At 46.7% G+C, this 14,528-nt stretch overlaps 1 protein-coding gene across 5 annotated transcripts in view; it reads left to right on the top strand.

Moving 5' to 3' along the window:
- Nucleotides 1-14,528, top strand: part of Dnc (phosphodiesterase dunce) — a gene marked incomplete in the record, with an annotated part of 568,677 nt that overhangs the window by 389,802 nt on the left and 164,347 nt on the right. Inside the window, 1 exon segment of one of the 5 annotated variants that reach the window (XM_077693440.1) lies at nucleotides 63-2,043. Coding sequence (XP_077549566.1) covers nucleotides 1,793-2,043 — 251 coding nt within the window. 5 annotated transcript variants of the gene reach the window in all.

The following is a 14,528-nucleotide window of genomic DNA, read 5'->3' as shown; positions in this document are numbered from 1 at the left end:
ACTGCACACTACGCGCGCTCTCCCGCGGCAGCGAAGCGGCGACAGAAAACCTCGGGATGCCTGCCAACAGTGCCAAGCCCCGAGAAGAGATCGCACGATCGCGCGTACAACTCGACGCCTCGTCGGCCAGCCCAACGCCGTCTCGACCCGGAGACGTCACGGCCCGACCCAGTCAGTCGACGCCGCCGGCGTCGTGCAACGTTTGTTCGAGGGATCGGGTTGCACGTGGTCCGTTGCGACGGTTCTCCGGCGAGTGCCGGACTGAAGGTCGGCTTCCCGACGACTGCGGACTGCGTGTCATCTACGGATCGTTCGTCGCTACTGTCGCAAGTCCCTAAAAGCCCGGGTGGTGTTTGTCGACGTCAGTCTTTCAGCCCCACGTGACGTGCGACGGCTTATCAGTTATTCCTCGTTTTGAACACGTGTTTGCGCTTCAAAAAATGTTAATGTGTCGGAAGTCGCCTACAGACTACTTCTCGCATCATAATGCACGTAAACAACAACGAAAGTGCCCGTAACTCCCGCAACATTCGCCACTCTTCGCCGGATTCTTTAACCGTGCTTTATGCTTCGCCGTTTATTTCGATGGATGGTACGCAAGACGTCAAACGGGGCTAACGGGACTCGAAGACTGTCTTCAGTTGGAAAACTTTTCTCTCTGACTCAGCCCACTTCAACCTTTACCCGCTTCCATATCGAGCATACATTTAGTGAAGAACAGAAGAGAAAACACTCGAGATCCCGTAGGGGGGAGGCTGGCACAGGATTCTTCGTCGACGGTCGCGAGGGAGACGGCCCTAAATTTAGATCACAAAAGCTGCTCCACGCCCTCCTTTTCCTCTTCTTGCCTGTCCTTTGTTCATCTTCCAGTCGCAAGCCGCCCTTCACACCAGAAGGCAGTGACAAACGCGGGGGAGAAGAACACAGCCAAAAAATATATCTCCCGAGAATCGTCGCTTCGCGCCGAATCGAAGCCTGTATCGGAGCGATTTGTTTACGCCTCGCCTTCAGGGCGACGAAACTGTGCCCCGCCGGAGCTGTTTCCATCTCCGGGAAGCTCAAGAGGAGAGGGATGAAGGTTTTGGCAGACGAGAGTGATCCACGGCGCAGAAGGCGAGCTCGCGACGAAGAAATACACTACGCGGACGGGAGTTTTACCGGAGAGGTCGGCCGGTCAGAACGAAGAGAGAGAGAGAGTGAGAAAGCGCAGGGAAGATAAGCGCGAGTGGAAAAAACGGCGGAACAAAGAAAGAGAAAGCCCACGCAAAGAAAAAACAAACACGCGCGCCCAGGCGCGCATGCGGGCGTTGAAGAGAGAGGAGAGAGCAGCTCCGGGAGAGAGGCGCAGGAGAGGGAAGGCAGCCCGAGATTGCGTGGATACGGGAGCGGAGTAGAACTTGTCTCACCGAAGTGCCCGTGCGGAGCGTCGTCGCTCCGCTGTCATCCGCCGCTCTTCGGTTCGGCCGCTCGCAACCGCCGGTAACGACGTCCAGCGCTTTCCTGTGCCCTTTCACCCAGTCTTGTTTTCCTTTTACCTTTCACCCGCGTTGGGCATTTATTTTTCCCTCCTTGCGTGGTCGCATCTCCACGTCGAAACTGTATCTTCGACGGATTTCGCGTCGTCGACGTTTGTTTCTCCCACGTCTCCGCGCTCTTGGTTATCAGCTATGAAGAATCTTCGTCGGATTCGCTCCTCGACGATCCGGGTTGCGTGACAAACGAAGGAGTGAGGTGTGTGCGTGCGCGTGTGTGTGTTAGTGCGGTGTCCGCGTGCGGCGATATAACCGCCACCATGACGTCGTCGGAGACGGCCGTCGTGCCTCAAGCGCAGAATCAGATCGCCGGCCAGCAGACGACAAACTCGCAGCAGGCGGTGAGCGCTCAGCAGACGACGAACCACCAACAGACGACGACAGCTGAGCGCACGACGACGAGAGGATTCCGAAACCGCGTTGCGGTGACCAGGTCCATCAGCTTGCTTAATTACACGAGTAGCGGACACAGGATTGACTACCGGAGACACCGGCCCATTTCGCAGCTGGCGTAAGTGGTGAACTTTTTCTCTCGGCCTTCCGCGAAAGGCACGGATCTGCCTTTGTGACCTTACGCTTTCTGCGTCGTCTCGCCCAAAGTGTCGCGATCTTTCTGCAGTTTCGTTGTATTTCTGGGTAGAAAGGTTGTCCCGTCGCAAGTGGCGCTCTTGGCTGCCCGCAACGCAGCAAGTAAAATCACTTGAGAAACCGGCGATCGTTGTTGGGCAGGAAGTGATTTCTAAGTTGGGAAGGGATATCTCTACGTTCAAACGAAACGTGTAATCGCACACATGCGCGGTGGACCAGAGGAGTCATTTTCCCCTGTGATTGCGGTTTAAGCGGAATATGTCAACAAAGCAGAGCAATGCTTTGTTCCGAAATAACTCTTCGCCAATTTCGTATGCGCTGTTCTAGTTGGAGCGCCTCTTTTAAGCAAACATAGAAAGCTGGCATCACAAACTGATAACAAAACGGCGCAGTAGATCCACCTCTTATCAATTGACAGTGCTGAGATAAACGGGCAATTCAATCCTGCTGGCAAAAAAGAGTAGAAGCGATAGGTGACTCATATCCCTCGGCGCAGAGCTCCCCAATTTATTGATGAGCACTTCACGAGTGGTAAGAGCTGAAGCGGCAGACTTCCATCAGAAGTTTTGTGACCGCGGTCGCCGGAGCAAAAACTTCCGGGGCAAATTATTAATGCACTTCATTTCGAATTTGTGGCGGGTTTTGTCCTGAGTTGTGATGTGACAGGATAAAAAAACTAAGGACTCGTTGTTGAGCGTAAAATATATACTCAGCCTACAAATTGGCTAGTACAACCACATCGTACTAAATTCTTTCGGACGTGGGACGTTCCTCGCCGGAACGTAGCGGGACCGTGTCATAATGACTATCTGCTGCAAGCATCACAGTTTCTTGTTTTTATACTAACTCAGTGAGATGGCTGTAAAGGCATTAATCATTTTTGAGTATTTAGTCGTCAATACTTGCTAGACATAGAGTAGTTACTTGGGGTGCTTTTATTTTGTTTTGATACTAACTCAGTAAGAAGTCTGTGTAGATGTTTGAAATGCTTTTGAGTAATTAGTCGTCAATACTTGCTAGACAGAGAGTAGTTACTCGGGATGCTTTCCATCCCTCTGGAACTTTGTAATTATGGTGTCAAAGATAAAGGAGTGCTTTGCCTTCAACTCTAGATATGCAAAAGACGTTTGCGGAGAATCCATCAACTTTTGAGCAGTCAGTAATGCAAGGAACGCAATCTCTCGAAATGTCCGCCGTCCACAGTCGCGTTTCTGTGGCTAATCTCTTTTGAATTGAGACATGCTTTTTGAATGAAATTATCTTTTTTACACTTTTCGGTTTAGTCGTTTACTCTGACTTTGTTTTACAGTTAACTTCTTAACCAATCCCACGGCGTGAGTGCGCGAGTCGGAGTTCTGTATTCGTGCCACGGAGAAGTTTTTGAGCCAGAATGCTGCTATAGATATTTACTTTCGGTTCATTCAGTCCTATCATATGTCCTCCTTCATAAAAGTGGCTTCCCCTCATTGCCAGGATGATCGCAGTAAAGTACCCTTTACAGGGAGTTTACAGGATCGGCCGACATATCACTACGGTCGCGTCCCCCGTTTAACTGTCACTCAAACAGGACAAAATCACTCCGCGGGGCTACGATGATGATGACAAATAATTCACAATGTACCTACAGTCTTCCTCAAAAGTATCTGGGCCTCATAGAATGGAAAACAGTTTCTTAACTTTCAAGTGAAAATGAAACGTTATATGCTAGAAAGCTGACGAAAGCGCCTTTCTTTCTTGCTGTCATCGAATACTTCGGTCACATTTTAAGGTTAAGCTTTTGCTTTGAATTTGCTCCCCCAAAGCTTTCGGCGTGGCCTAGAAAATTTTGACAAGGACTGTACGTACATGGGGACCCATTTTTGCTGGCAGCCAGGCCTATCCGATATTTTAGGACAAAATCAAATATGAGGCATGCGTGTTACTTCAACCGCGACTAGGCGACAGACAGGGGTTTTAAACGTGGCCTTAGGCTTTGTAGAGCGACGTCAATTTGGAATCCGTGGCGTTCCGTCGCGTCCTGTGGCCGTGTCGAGCGACCCAGCCGCGGTGGCATTTTTTTCTCGAAGCGGATTTCCCATTGACGCGGTTGCGTGGCGGCATGCGAGCTTAGTCGCTGGCACTTCGCTACAGCCTATCGCTCAAACTGCGCCTTTGCAAAGGTTCATTGGTTTTACATGGGGTGGAAAAAAACGCGCGCCCTTTTGTGCTCAAGCCATAGGGAATGCTTTCGTTGTTTTGTTGTTGTTGGTAATGCTATGCGCGTCCGGAATGCGCAGGAAAAAAAAAGAGAGATGAGGGGGTGGGCGTTTTCGCATTTTAAAGCCAGCGAGTCGGTCGGATTAAAAGGGGGTGAATGCCACCTCAGTTTGCGTTTGTGAATAAAGCCCGTGGGTTTCATACGTTGATTTTGTGTTGCTTCTAATGTTCAAATTATTAATTAGCCCTCCGCTATGAGAGACTTTGGGGCTGCCTAGGAGTTAATCTTTATTCATGTTGCGCAAGAGCGGGAACCGCCCCTACAGTGCACATTACTCAAGGTGTGTGCGGGTGTGAAGATAATATATATATATATATATATATATATATATATATATATATATATATATATATATATATATATATATATATATATATATATATATACAGAAATAAGGGTTGGCAGTCGAGAAAACCTCGGAAAGCAAAGGGGAGGATGTGGTAGATCATTGAAACAGATTAAGAATTTGGAAAGAAAGAAAGAAAGTGAAGAAAAAATGCCCGCCAGGTGGGATCCGAACCCACGACCTCCAGAATACGTGGGTTCGGATCCCACCTGGCGGGCATTTTTTCTTCACTTTCTTTCTTTCTTTCCAAATTCTTAATCTGTTTCAATGATCTACCACATCCTCCCCTTTGCTTTCCGAGGTTTTCTCGACTGCCAACCCTTATTTCTGTGTTATTTTCAACGAGCCCCTCATTTCCTATATATATATATATATATATATATATATATATATATATATATATATATATATATATATATATATATATATATATATATATATATATATATATATATATATATATATATATATATATATATATATATATATATTCGAGCCTTAGTTATTTTTCCTTCAAGCTTCACCTCAACGACCGACCCAATATCTATTCCACTTTTTTCCTGTATTCCAAACTTCGAAGCGCGCATCCTACAAACCAGCTTACGCTGTACGAGGCCTGCGTAGTTCTCTGGGCAGTGTCGCACGTCTTAGTATGCGTGATGGGACACCGCGCTGGAATGTTCGTTTGCAAGCACACATATGAGAGCGTTTGCGTCGGCTGCCTTACTTTCCGAACAGCTGTTCATACCGACGACTGACTGAAGAGCTCCGAAGCGAAACACGGGCTCCCACTTTGCCGCGTATTTCCTCTTTCCTTTTTTTACCTCGAGTTGTGCCTGAACCGGACGAAGAGAACGACGCGCGTAAAAGCGTGACATCACAGGCGACAAACGACTAAAAGTTATTGCGTGCCCCAACGAGCGTCCTGTTGACGGACGCACTGGGCAAATCGCGCGCGTCAGACGAGTGTGCCGGACGGGCGCATTCGGGTTAATGCGCCGGCATCCAAGCTGCTTTCCCTTACCACACCCTCCTCTCCCGTGCTCCTCCTCGCCTAAGCTTTGGCTGAGCAAGCCCCTGTCATATCCTCATTGGTCGTGTTATCTGCGTCTCAGTAGAGGTTTTACAGGTCCGTGGGCAAGTAGTTATTGGTTTCCCGTGGATCCATATGCTCTTTGCATGTTGAAATGGGGGTTTTTTAGGCTGCGCTTGAACTGCGAGAAGGCTGCAGATTAACTTAAAAGTGCCAAAGTATGTATAGGGTGCTCAGAAGTATTGTACACACGAGGGGTTTTTACGTTCCGAATCTGCAGAAAAAATCCCAGCCGCGGCCGGGAATCCAAGCCGCTGGGTTTCATTACACTGCGAGGCTGATAAAAAGCTTAGGCGGACGTTGGCTTCATATCAGTGCTAGTGGAGTTTATCTTAGCCCTTTCGAACGTACGCCCTTCTTATTTTTATCTCCTGCCTTATGACAACTGATTTCAGGAGGGAAAAAAAAAAAAAAAACCACGGGCCATCTCCATTAACGTGAAACCTGTGGAGGTGCGAAGCATGCAGTGTATAAGTGTATTCTTGGCGCCTTGCGTTTGTGCCAACGGAGATGAAACCGTTGGGGGGCAGAGCTATACACCTTTCCTCTAGAAATCTCGTGTCTTTGAACGAAGAAGAAAGCGTTCTTGAGCGAGGCGTAAGCGAGTGTCCCGGGTTTTTTTTTTTTAGTAGGCGTTACGAAGCGTTCCAGCGCGAGACGTAAACGAGTGTCCCGGTGTTTTTGTTAGTACGCCTTACGTTCTAGCCTGAGGCGTAAACGAGTGTCCCGGTGTTCTAGTACCGTGACTACATGTGACGACGGTTACGACGACGACATGAGACGCCAGCAGCCAGAGCCCATAAGGGGCTTCGCCCCCAAACCATGCAGATATACCGAGCACTTTTTATAAGGCGCGGAATCCTGATCCTCACCGTCAAAGTGCTGCTTGGGGTTGAGGAGGGGGGGGGGGGTAAATGACATCCTCAAGGGGTAAGAAGGAGAAGGGCCACTCTGTGCCACCCCCTTCACCTCCCCCCCCCCCCTCAACACCTGTAATTTGGAAATATTCCTAACAATGCCGGTGCCTTTTCACGCCATGTTGGGGGCGAACATTCCTATTCAGATATGAGCTTTCATCATCAGGAAGGCACTGTTCGAGGTGGAATTTTATTGCGACGTTGTCTCCACGGGATTACAAACAACGAGCTACTCGTTTCTTGCTTCATGACGTAAACCTCGATGCCGAAGAGTTCAGTGGTACGGAGACGCCGGTTGCTTTTGCCGAGATAGTGACGACAGCGAGCCCGTGGCATTTAGCCGGGTTTTTGCTTGTTTTGCGTTGCTCGGAGTGCCTGTTTTAGTTTTGTACTGACTTATACTTTCCGGCGAATGGTTACGTGCTTTTCGTGTCTGTTTATCTACATACTCGATGTCGTTTGAAATGTTTGGTTTAATGATGCCTGAAGTTTCAAGATTCCCAGGAGGTTTAAGTTATTCCTTTCGGCTGCTTTTCAGAGTCTCAGTGTAACGCGCCAACACAGAACTTCCGGTGCATTGGTAGAACTAGGTGTGTTTAATACCTGCTCCTGTGTTGCCTTAATTCATCGGCCTTATTTACAAAGGTAATCGTTTGATATCTACTGAAAAAAAATTACAAACTCCGCGCGCTAACGTTCACATTTTTGTCCTTGCGTTATCCATTGACGGGGATAGAATGCGCATGGTCTTTACGGTTGCTCGCTCGTGTGGAAATCGTTCTTTCCGTGTATTGCTAGCCTGTGTAAATACCCCGCCATGTCGTTACCCGTGTTCTGTCTGGTTTCTCACTTTTTTTTCTTCTTTAATCTACACACTTCACTTGCGGCCACCAGCCGAATCATTATCGTTACTGTACTCGGAGGTTGGCGACCGCTGGTGACATTCTCCTCTTGTGTAAACTCCAAGCATTGCGGCCGAACGGAACAACTTCCTGCAAAAAGAAAAAAAAAGGAAATGTCGCTGTGAACTTCTCTCTCCAAGACATTAGTGAACACTGAAGATTGGGATGAACCGAGCATAACAGGGAGAAAACGTATTTGTGCTAGAACAAATATCAGCTCTGAAAGGAATATAGGAAGAGTTTCCCCCCTACAAATTCATCTCACTTTGCCGGGACCAATGGATTGTTTGAACTATGCGTTGGTCCGAATTATGCGGCTTGGAATTAAAGAGGTCCGCTTGTACTTTAAATTCTTTGTGGCCTAGTAACTTTTGGCATGACCTAGAAACATTTGACATACGCATGGCATTTTTTTTAACTCTTAGAGTGAGGCTTGCATCATCGCCAGGGGTAAAATCTTTCTGTTGAAGAAAGCGCAAATCTTTTTGTCGAAGCAGACCCCAGGCCTTGTCAAATATTTCCAGGCCATAATTTATTCAAAGCCGAAGCCTGTAATTATAGAAATCAATAGGAATTTTTGATACCTTAATGTAATGTAAATATAATGTAAACCACTTTCGCAAACGTTACTGTATAATGAATTTTATTTTATTTCGATAGTTCTAGGTTTCGGTTTAGTATTATTTTAGGCCTGGAAACTTTTCCAAGAGTCTGGGGATAACTTTTGACCAAGATCACGTACTCGAAGAGGGGAATTTGAACCTACTGTGTGATGATACATCTATGGCTATAACAAGAAAAAAATTTTGGGAGCGCGTACGTATAGTCTTTGTCAAACCTTTCAAGGCCATTACAAAAGTTAATACATCTCAAAGAATTCATGACTCAAGCTCCCCTTTGGAGTACAACTGAAATGTTTTATGGCAGAAATTTGGCAAAAAGCACCTTTCTTTCTTACACCCAAAAAATAATTCGGTCACAGTTGAAGGTTAACGTTTTCTTTCAGTTTTTTGAGAACCGGAAACTTTTGGCGTGGCCTACAAATTTTTACAAATCCTGCACGTCGCGATGCGTAATTTGATAGAATCACGCTTAATCTGGAGCTCTACGGCGCGCGGAATCGCTTAGGGGCGCCAAATTTCGGATTATAAGTCCCAGAATTTACGTTTTGGTCGTAGGCCTTCGTCCGTTGTGGGAGAGGTAATCTATGTATTCTAGCAATGGAAAGCGCATCGTCTATGATTCGTCTCCAATTTCCGTGCAACGCGTTCCGCTTCGAACGCGGAGAAAATTTGTATATATTTTGCTTTACGCGTGCCAAATTCGAGCCTGAACCCACATTATGTTTTCATCTACGACCTTAACCTCGCTCTACGCGTCAGTGGTAATCTACGTCGATCTACAATGGGAAACGCGTCGTCTCAGATTCGCATCCAGTTCCACTTCGAAGCGAAGAGAAGCTTTAGAATGTGTTTCATCGCCCCCCTCGCCGCTCTAAACTCAGCCCCTCCCGTCAGCAGGTGTTGCCTCGTGTCGTTAGCGTCGTGCAGTAGACCGATAATAATCCGGAGGTGCTCGCAGCCTGCTGCGACATATAGCCCAGTGCGCAGCTGTTGTGTGATTTGCTGACGCATTCCAAATGCTCTCATTTTCCGGCGTCTCTCTCTCTCTCTCTCTCTCTCTCTCTCTCTCTCTCTCTATATATATATATATATATATATATATATATATATATATATATATATATATATATATATATATATATATATATATATATATATATATATCTCTCTCTCTCTCTCTCTCTCTCCATTTTTTTACGGGACGTGCGTCATACTCCGCGGTTTAATTGTTCTTGTCACGTCCGGAAGCCGGGTTTTTGGCCCTTTGGAAACGAGAAGCACGTTCTTGGAATTCCTGCTGCCACCCCTTGCAAAACGTCGCCGTCTCCGTTCAAGCGACTTTGAAATATAACGGCGTGGGGCGTGTCAATTTGCGGGAAGCAGATGCAAAAAGCTCTATGCAAAGTTGTTTTGTTCTGTTTTGTTTGTTTACTTGCTGGACGCGTTCGCTCTGCGGGGCTTAATGCGTGCGATATGTCATAAATTCATCGCTTGAAAAAGGCTTCGCCAAGCTCGTTTACTTAGCTATAGAGTCTCAGCCCGCCGGTACACGCGCTAACGCCGCACACACACCGGTAAGCGCAAAATAGAACTGGTTATGGTCGCGCTTGCTACCGTTGTCTGCGCCGTATTTCTTGGTTGAAAACCTTAAGTTCGCCATCGTGCGGAAAACAACTGCCGCCATCGTTGTAGGGTACAAAAACTTACCGCTAAAAACACATTTCCTCATGTGGGAACTGAACCCTGGCCTTTACAGAGTAGGAGACGAGTGCGCTACTACTACAGTGAAAGCTCGTTAATTCTGATCTCTGGGTAGCAAAAAAAAGTATGAATTATCCGAATGTCGAATTATTGAATGAACGACAAAAACATCACATTTACAATTTTGTTATACATACCGCTACTTTGCGAAGAAGTCAGTGGTGCTAGTTTGTCTTTTGGCGGATAGCTGGACGGAAAGAAAAATGTTTACGGACGGACGACAGTTCGTGCAGACTTTCAGAACAACGAGAGCACCCGCAGCTTCTTTTGCAGTACGACGCACCGTGAGCCCGACATCTCACGGGTCCTTTGCATCGGACGCCTCATCCACCTCACCGATTGACTGATTGATTGTAGGGTTTAACGCGCCAACGCAACGCAGGCGATGAGGCGCGCCGTTGTGGAGGGCTCCGGATTAATTTAGACCACCTGGGGATCTTTAACGTGAGCCGAAATCTCGTACACACGGGCGTTTTTGCTTTTCCATCCATCTCACCTAGGCATCGTTAACGACATCATCATCGCTTAACCGGCCCGCGAAAACAACGCCAACATCAATTCCAACGTATTCAGCAAGCTTTACTTGTCAGACTTTGGTCCGAATTAAGCGGTGCTTGCAGAAATTTGCGCTGAAATAACGAATGCCGGCGGCCATACGGGAATGTACATTTTTGAAGGGAAAGAGTAGGAACTCCGAATTATTCGAAGTTACGAATTAACGGGGGCATAATTAGCGATGTCTTACCGTACTTAGTCCCAGCACGTTGTCAGCGGTGCAAGAAAAAAAAAGTAGACCACTGCGTGCACGTGACGGCACCTGAGCAGAACAGCTGCGCTCCGGTCGCGCAGAACTGTGATTCTGGGGTAGCTGTGGCGTGTGCAAGCCAGTGTTCCTGTCGAATCTAACTAGGTTTAAGCGCCGCTTTCCGTCATATTCTGCCTGTTGAGGTATTTTGCCTCAAAAGACAGAGAAACGACAGTGAAGAAAGGGGCTCAGATACGAAGCAGTTGATAAGATACGAAATAGTTGATGATAAGTATCGCCAGGATTTCAGCTTCAAGGCACGTAAGCAAACTTATGCGCCCCGAGAAATTTTATTTCACTTTTCTTGTCACTATAACGTTTAATCGTCGCCGGCATCCCATATGGCTCGCTTCAAATTGAAAAAAGAGGGCAGAAACGACCTCCGATGATTGTCGTTAAATGTTAATTATTGTTGGGCTTGGGAGATATTGTCCGCAGAATTACTTGTGGAGAATTATTTGGGGGAATTAGCAGCGCGAAAGGTGCGTTCGCGTGCGTGCGACGATTTTTACGCTAATGGCGACTGCTGTGACGTGTTCGAGCACACTTGTCATAAGATGCCAGCCAGCCAGCTTTTTGGATATTCAAAATTATACCAAACTGCCCACCAGGAGGCCCGTGATAAAGTTTTTTATTCATTCATTAGTGTACGCGCTATAAAAGCGATAAAATGTGCTGTTGTCATAGCCATCACATTTTGTCTTTTGGTCCATTCCTTCAAAAATGACGCTAAGCCAGATCTTTTTCATTACCTTAGAACCATTTTACCAGCGAAAAACGGACAAGGACCTAGAAAGAAGTAGACGGGACACTCGCTTAACTTCAACTGAACAACTTTTACTTAAGACATGTAATATATGAAACGCTGCCAGACAGGGTAAAAAGATAACACTTACAAATGATACAAATGGTACAAATGATAAAAACAACAAAAAGACAACACCAACTAGCCCAACTGTCAGCCTTAAAACTTTTTCATCACCGCTGCGAAGTGCAGTAGAACGGACAATTAGGCTGGTTGGTAACTGTTCATCTTGTTTTGCGAGCGCTTCCAACACCAAGCTGTTAAGTTCCGCCGTAAGGCGTACGCTCACTTTTCGGTGTAGTTTTCGGGCGTTGTGATTTTCAGCTGCGTAGCGCTAACGTGGCGGGGCGCGGCGTATCGACACGTCTAGCTAACGTCCTGCATCGCACCAGAATACCACTATGCCGCTATGCCTCCACGTCTCGCTGGAAACTGAGCCAACATCAGCGGTATTCTTCTGAGAAACAAAATGCAGAAAAGTTCCGTCAATACGACAGTTCGCGTAGTTTAAAGACACCGAGGTGGTCAAAATTACTCTGCAGTTCTGAAACCTGCTGTTATTTTAATTCTTTTTTTTAATCCCCCTTGTAATGCCTCCGTCTGTTGTGGGGAATCAATCAATCAATCAATCAATCAATCAATCAGACCGCAGACGAATTTGGAGTTCCCCTGCGCGACCTTTGCCCGTTGCGGCGAACCGCGCAGCTGGTTGTTTGTTAATCTTGAGTTGAAAAAAACGTACTTCTCTTTTTCTGCTGATGGGTTTTCTAGTGTAGGCTTGAGAGCAGATGTGAGTTTTGGGACTTCGTCGTACCCTGCAATTGCTTCGATTTTAGTTTTCCATCGAGCTCGTCGCGGATGAACGGCGGTCCCGGTGGAGCCGACCGAATTCAGGAAATTGGCTCCCAACCTGAATTACACAAAACGTGACCGGTGTTCGTCTCCGATTCCTGGAAACTATCTGCACACGTGAACGTCCGTAGCGCTTGTGTGCGAAAACGGGAGTGTGTGCGTTTCTTTATTGTTAGTTCCCCCGCCCCTTCTTTAGCATTTGCCACTACTCCACACTGCGTATTTCGCAACGTGTGCGAGGAACAAAACTACGCCATTTTTCGATATGCGCGGTGTGCAGCACGTACAGTCTTTGTCAAAATTTTCTAGGCCATGACGAAAGTGCACAGGCCGCAAAAAATTCAATGTATAGCGCTAACGACCCGAATGAGGCTGAAACGTTTTATGCCGGAAAGCTAGAGAAAAAACCGTTCTTTTTTACTGTCCTAAGACAATTGTATCACATTGAAAGGTTAAGATTATTCTTTGAAACCTTTGTGGTCCAGAAGGTTTAGGATTGGCCTAGAAAATTGTGGCAAAGGGTGCACCTTGGGCCGAGCGGTTCTCTCCGCGGGAAAGACGACTGGGAGAATCAGAGAATTCATCGTGCCAGCCAAGTTTAACACACAGACAAAGGTATACAGAAGAGGCTGAACACATCCTAGAACACGCGCTAAACACATGCGCGCCTGTCAAGTTGTTTTGTTGTGTTAACCCTTCCGTCGCTCACATCAACCCGTTGCCATCGAATCTCGCGTGAGTTTCGTCTCTTCTGTAGCGTTGCCCCTGTGTTAATTCTGAATAGACTAGTTAGCCTAGCTAATAAACCTGAATACCCTAGTTAATTATGAATACCCTAGTTAGTAACCACTTCACCCAACCTTCCGCCTTAGAAATCGCCGGTCGGTGGCCTGTATCGCCACTGCTTCATTTCTTTTCTTAGCCTTTTCGGCCCCTGGCGGTGTCAGTTGACGCCATCACATAACAATTCCTCTAGTGAATACAGAACGAAACCAAAGCTGCTGGTTTTCTGTGGAATTGTTCTTCAGTGATGTCTAGGGCGATAGATGTCACCGTTGTTGTGTTTTAGCGAAGCTGGGAGCTCCACAGAAGAATAAGGTCCAGTGAAATCTAAATTCCGATGTTGACGCTAAAAAAACGGAGGTCCTGGTTTTATCCCCAAACTTGTAAATCTATAAATACGTCCACTACAACGCTAATTTTCTGTTTATGGGGTCATGTGGTCATTACGTTCAGGAAAGCATTTAAAATTTAAAGCATTAAAATTTTTAATTTGCAGCTGCCATTAATTGCCTCAGTAATAGATCAGGTAATACTTGCACCACCAGCGCTATTTTGTGTCTGTGGGCTTCTGGGTACCCAAATTCTCTGGGTACCCAAAGAAACACACAAAAAACGTTGTTTTGCTTGAAATTTAAAAAAATCAGGGCTGAAGGGTTAAGTATCTAGAATATTTGTTTGAACTTTGCGATAAAATTGGGGTGGTTGTTGTTGGGACGGAGCAGTCTTTGTAACGAACGAAACTTGTATTTTGTCTTCATGGCCCCTTAAAAGAACAGCGGCGTTCGTGAAAAAAGTTAGCGTACGTTTTAGGACACGCTGAATAGAGTACACATTGCGGCGGTTTTTTTCTGTGATACAGACCTGATCGCTGAGTACTTACAGCGACATGTATTCCCCTCTTACGCGTACGCTATAGGACGGGTTCCGGGGTTGAAGTGGGCTGCGGGAAAGTGTTGTGTCGCAGTGATAAGAACATACCATGTTCCTGTCACCCCTTCAGATAACGACTGCGTCGTCTGTATTACTGGCGGAACAACGCACAATCCCGTGTCCCTATCGTCGGCAGCTTTTGTTTTCTTATCGCTTGCCGATTAACTTACCGGCCTATCTGCAGCGGCGCGCGTGACGCACCGGCGGGACATAACGCGTATCACATTCATTTATCGTGCACTTTTTTAATTGTGCATATCGCCGTACAGTTACTCACAGAGTCACTCATTCAATGCCTTGTAGATGTGAAAGCCCGCCTAATGTGTTTTCGCCT

Source organism: Haemaphysalis longicornis, unplaced genomic scaffold (assembly GCF_048455015.1).
Source record: "Haemaphysalis longicornis isolate Haplotype H1 unplaced genomic scaffold, Haemaphysalis longicornis Haplotype H1 scaffold_12, whole genome shotgun sequence".
Taxonomy (NCBI): Eukaryota; Metazoa; Arthropoda; class Arachnida; order Ixodida; family Ixodidae; genus Haemaphysalis; species Haemaphysalis longicornis.
This window is presented reverse-complemented; position numbering and strand designations above follow the sequence as displayed.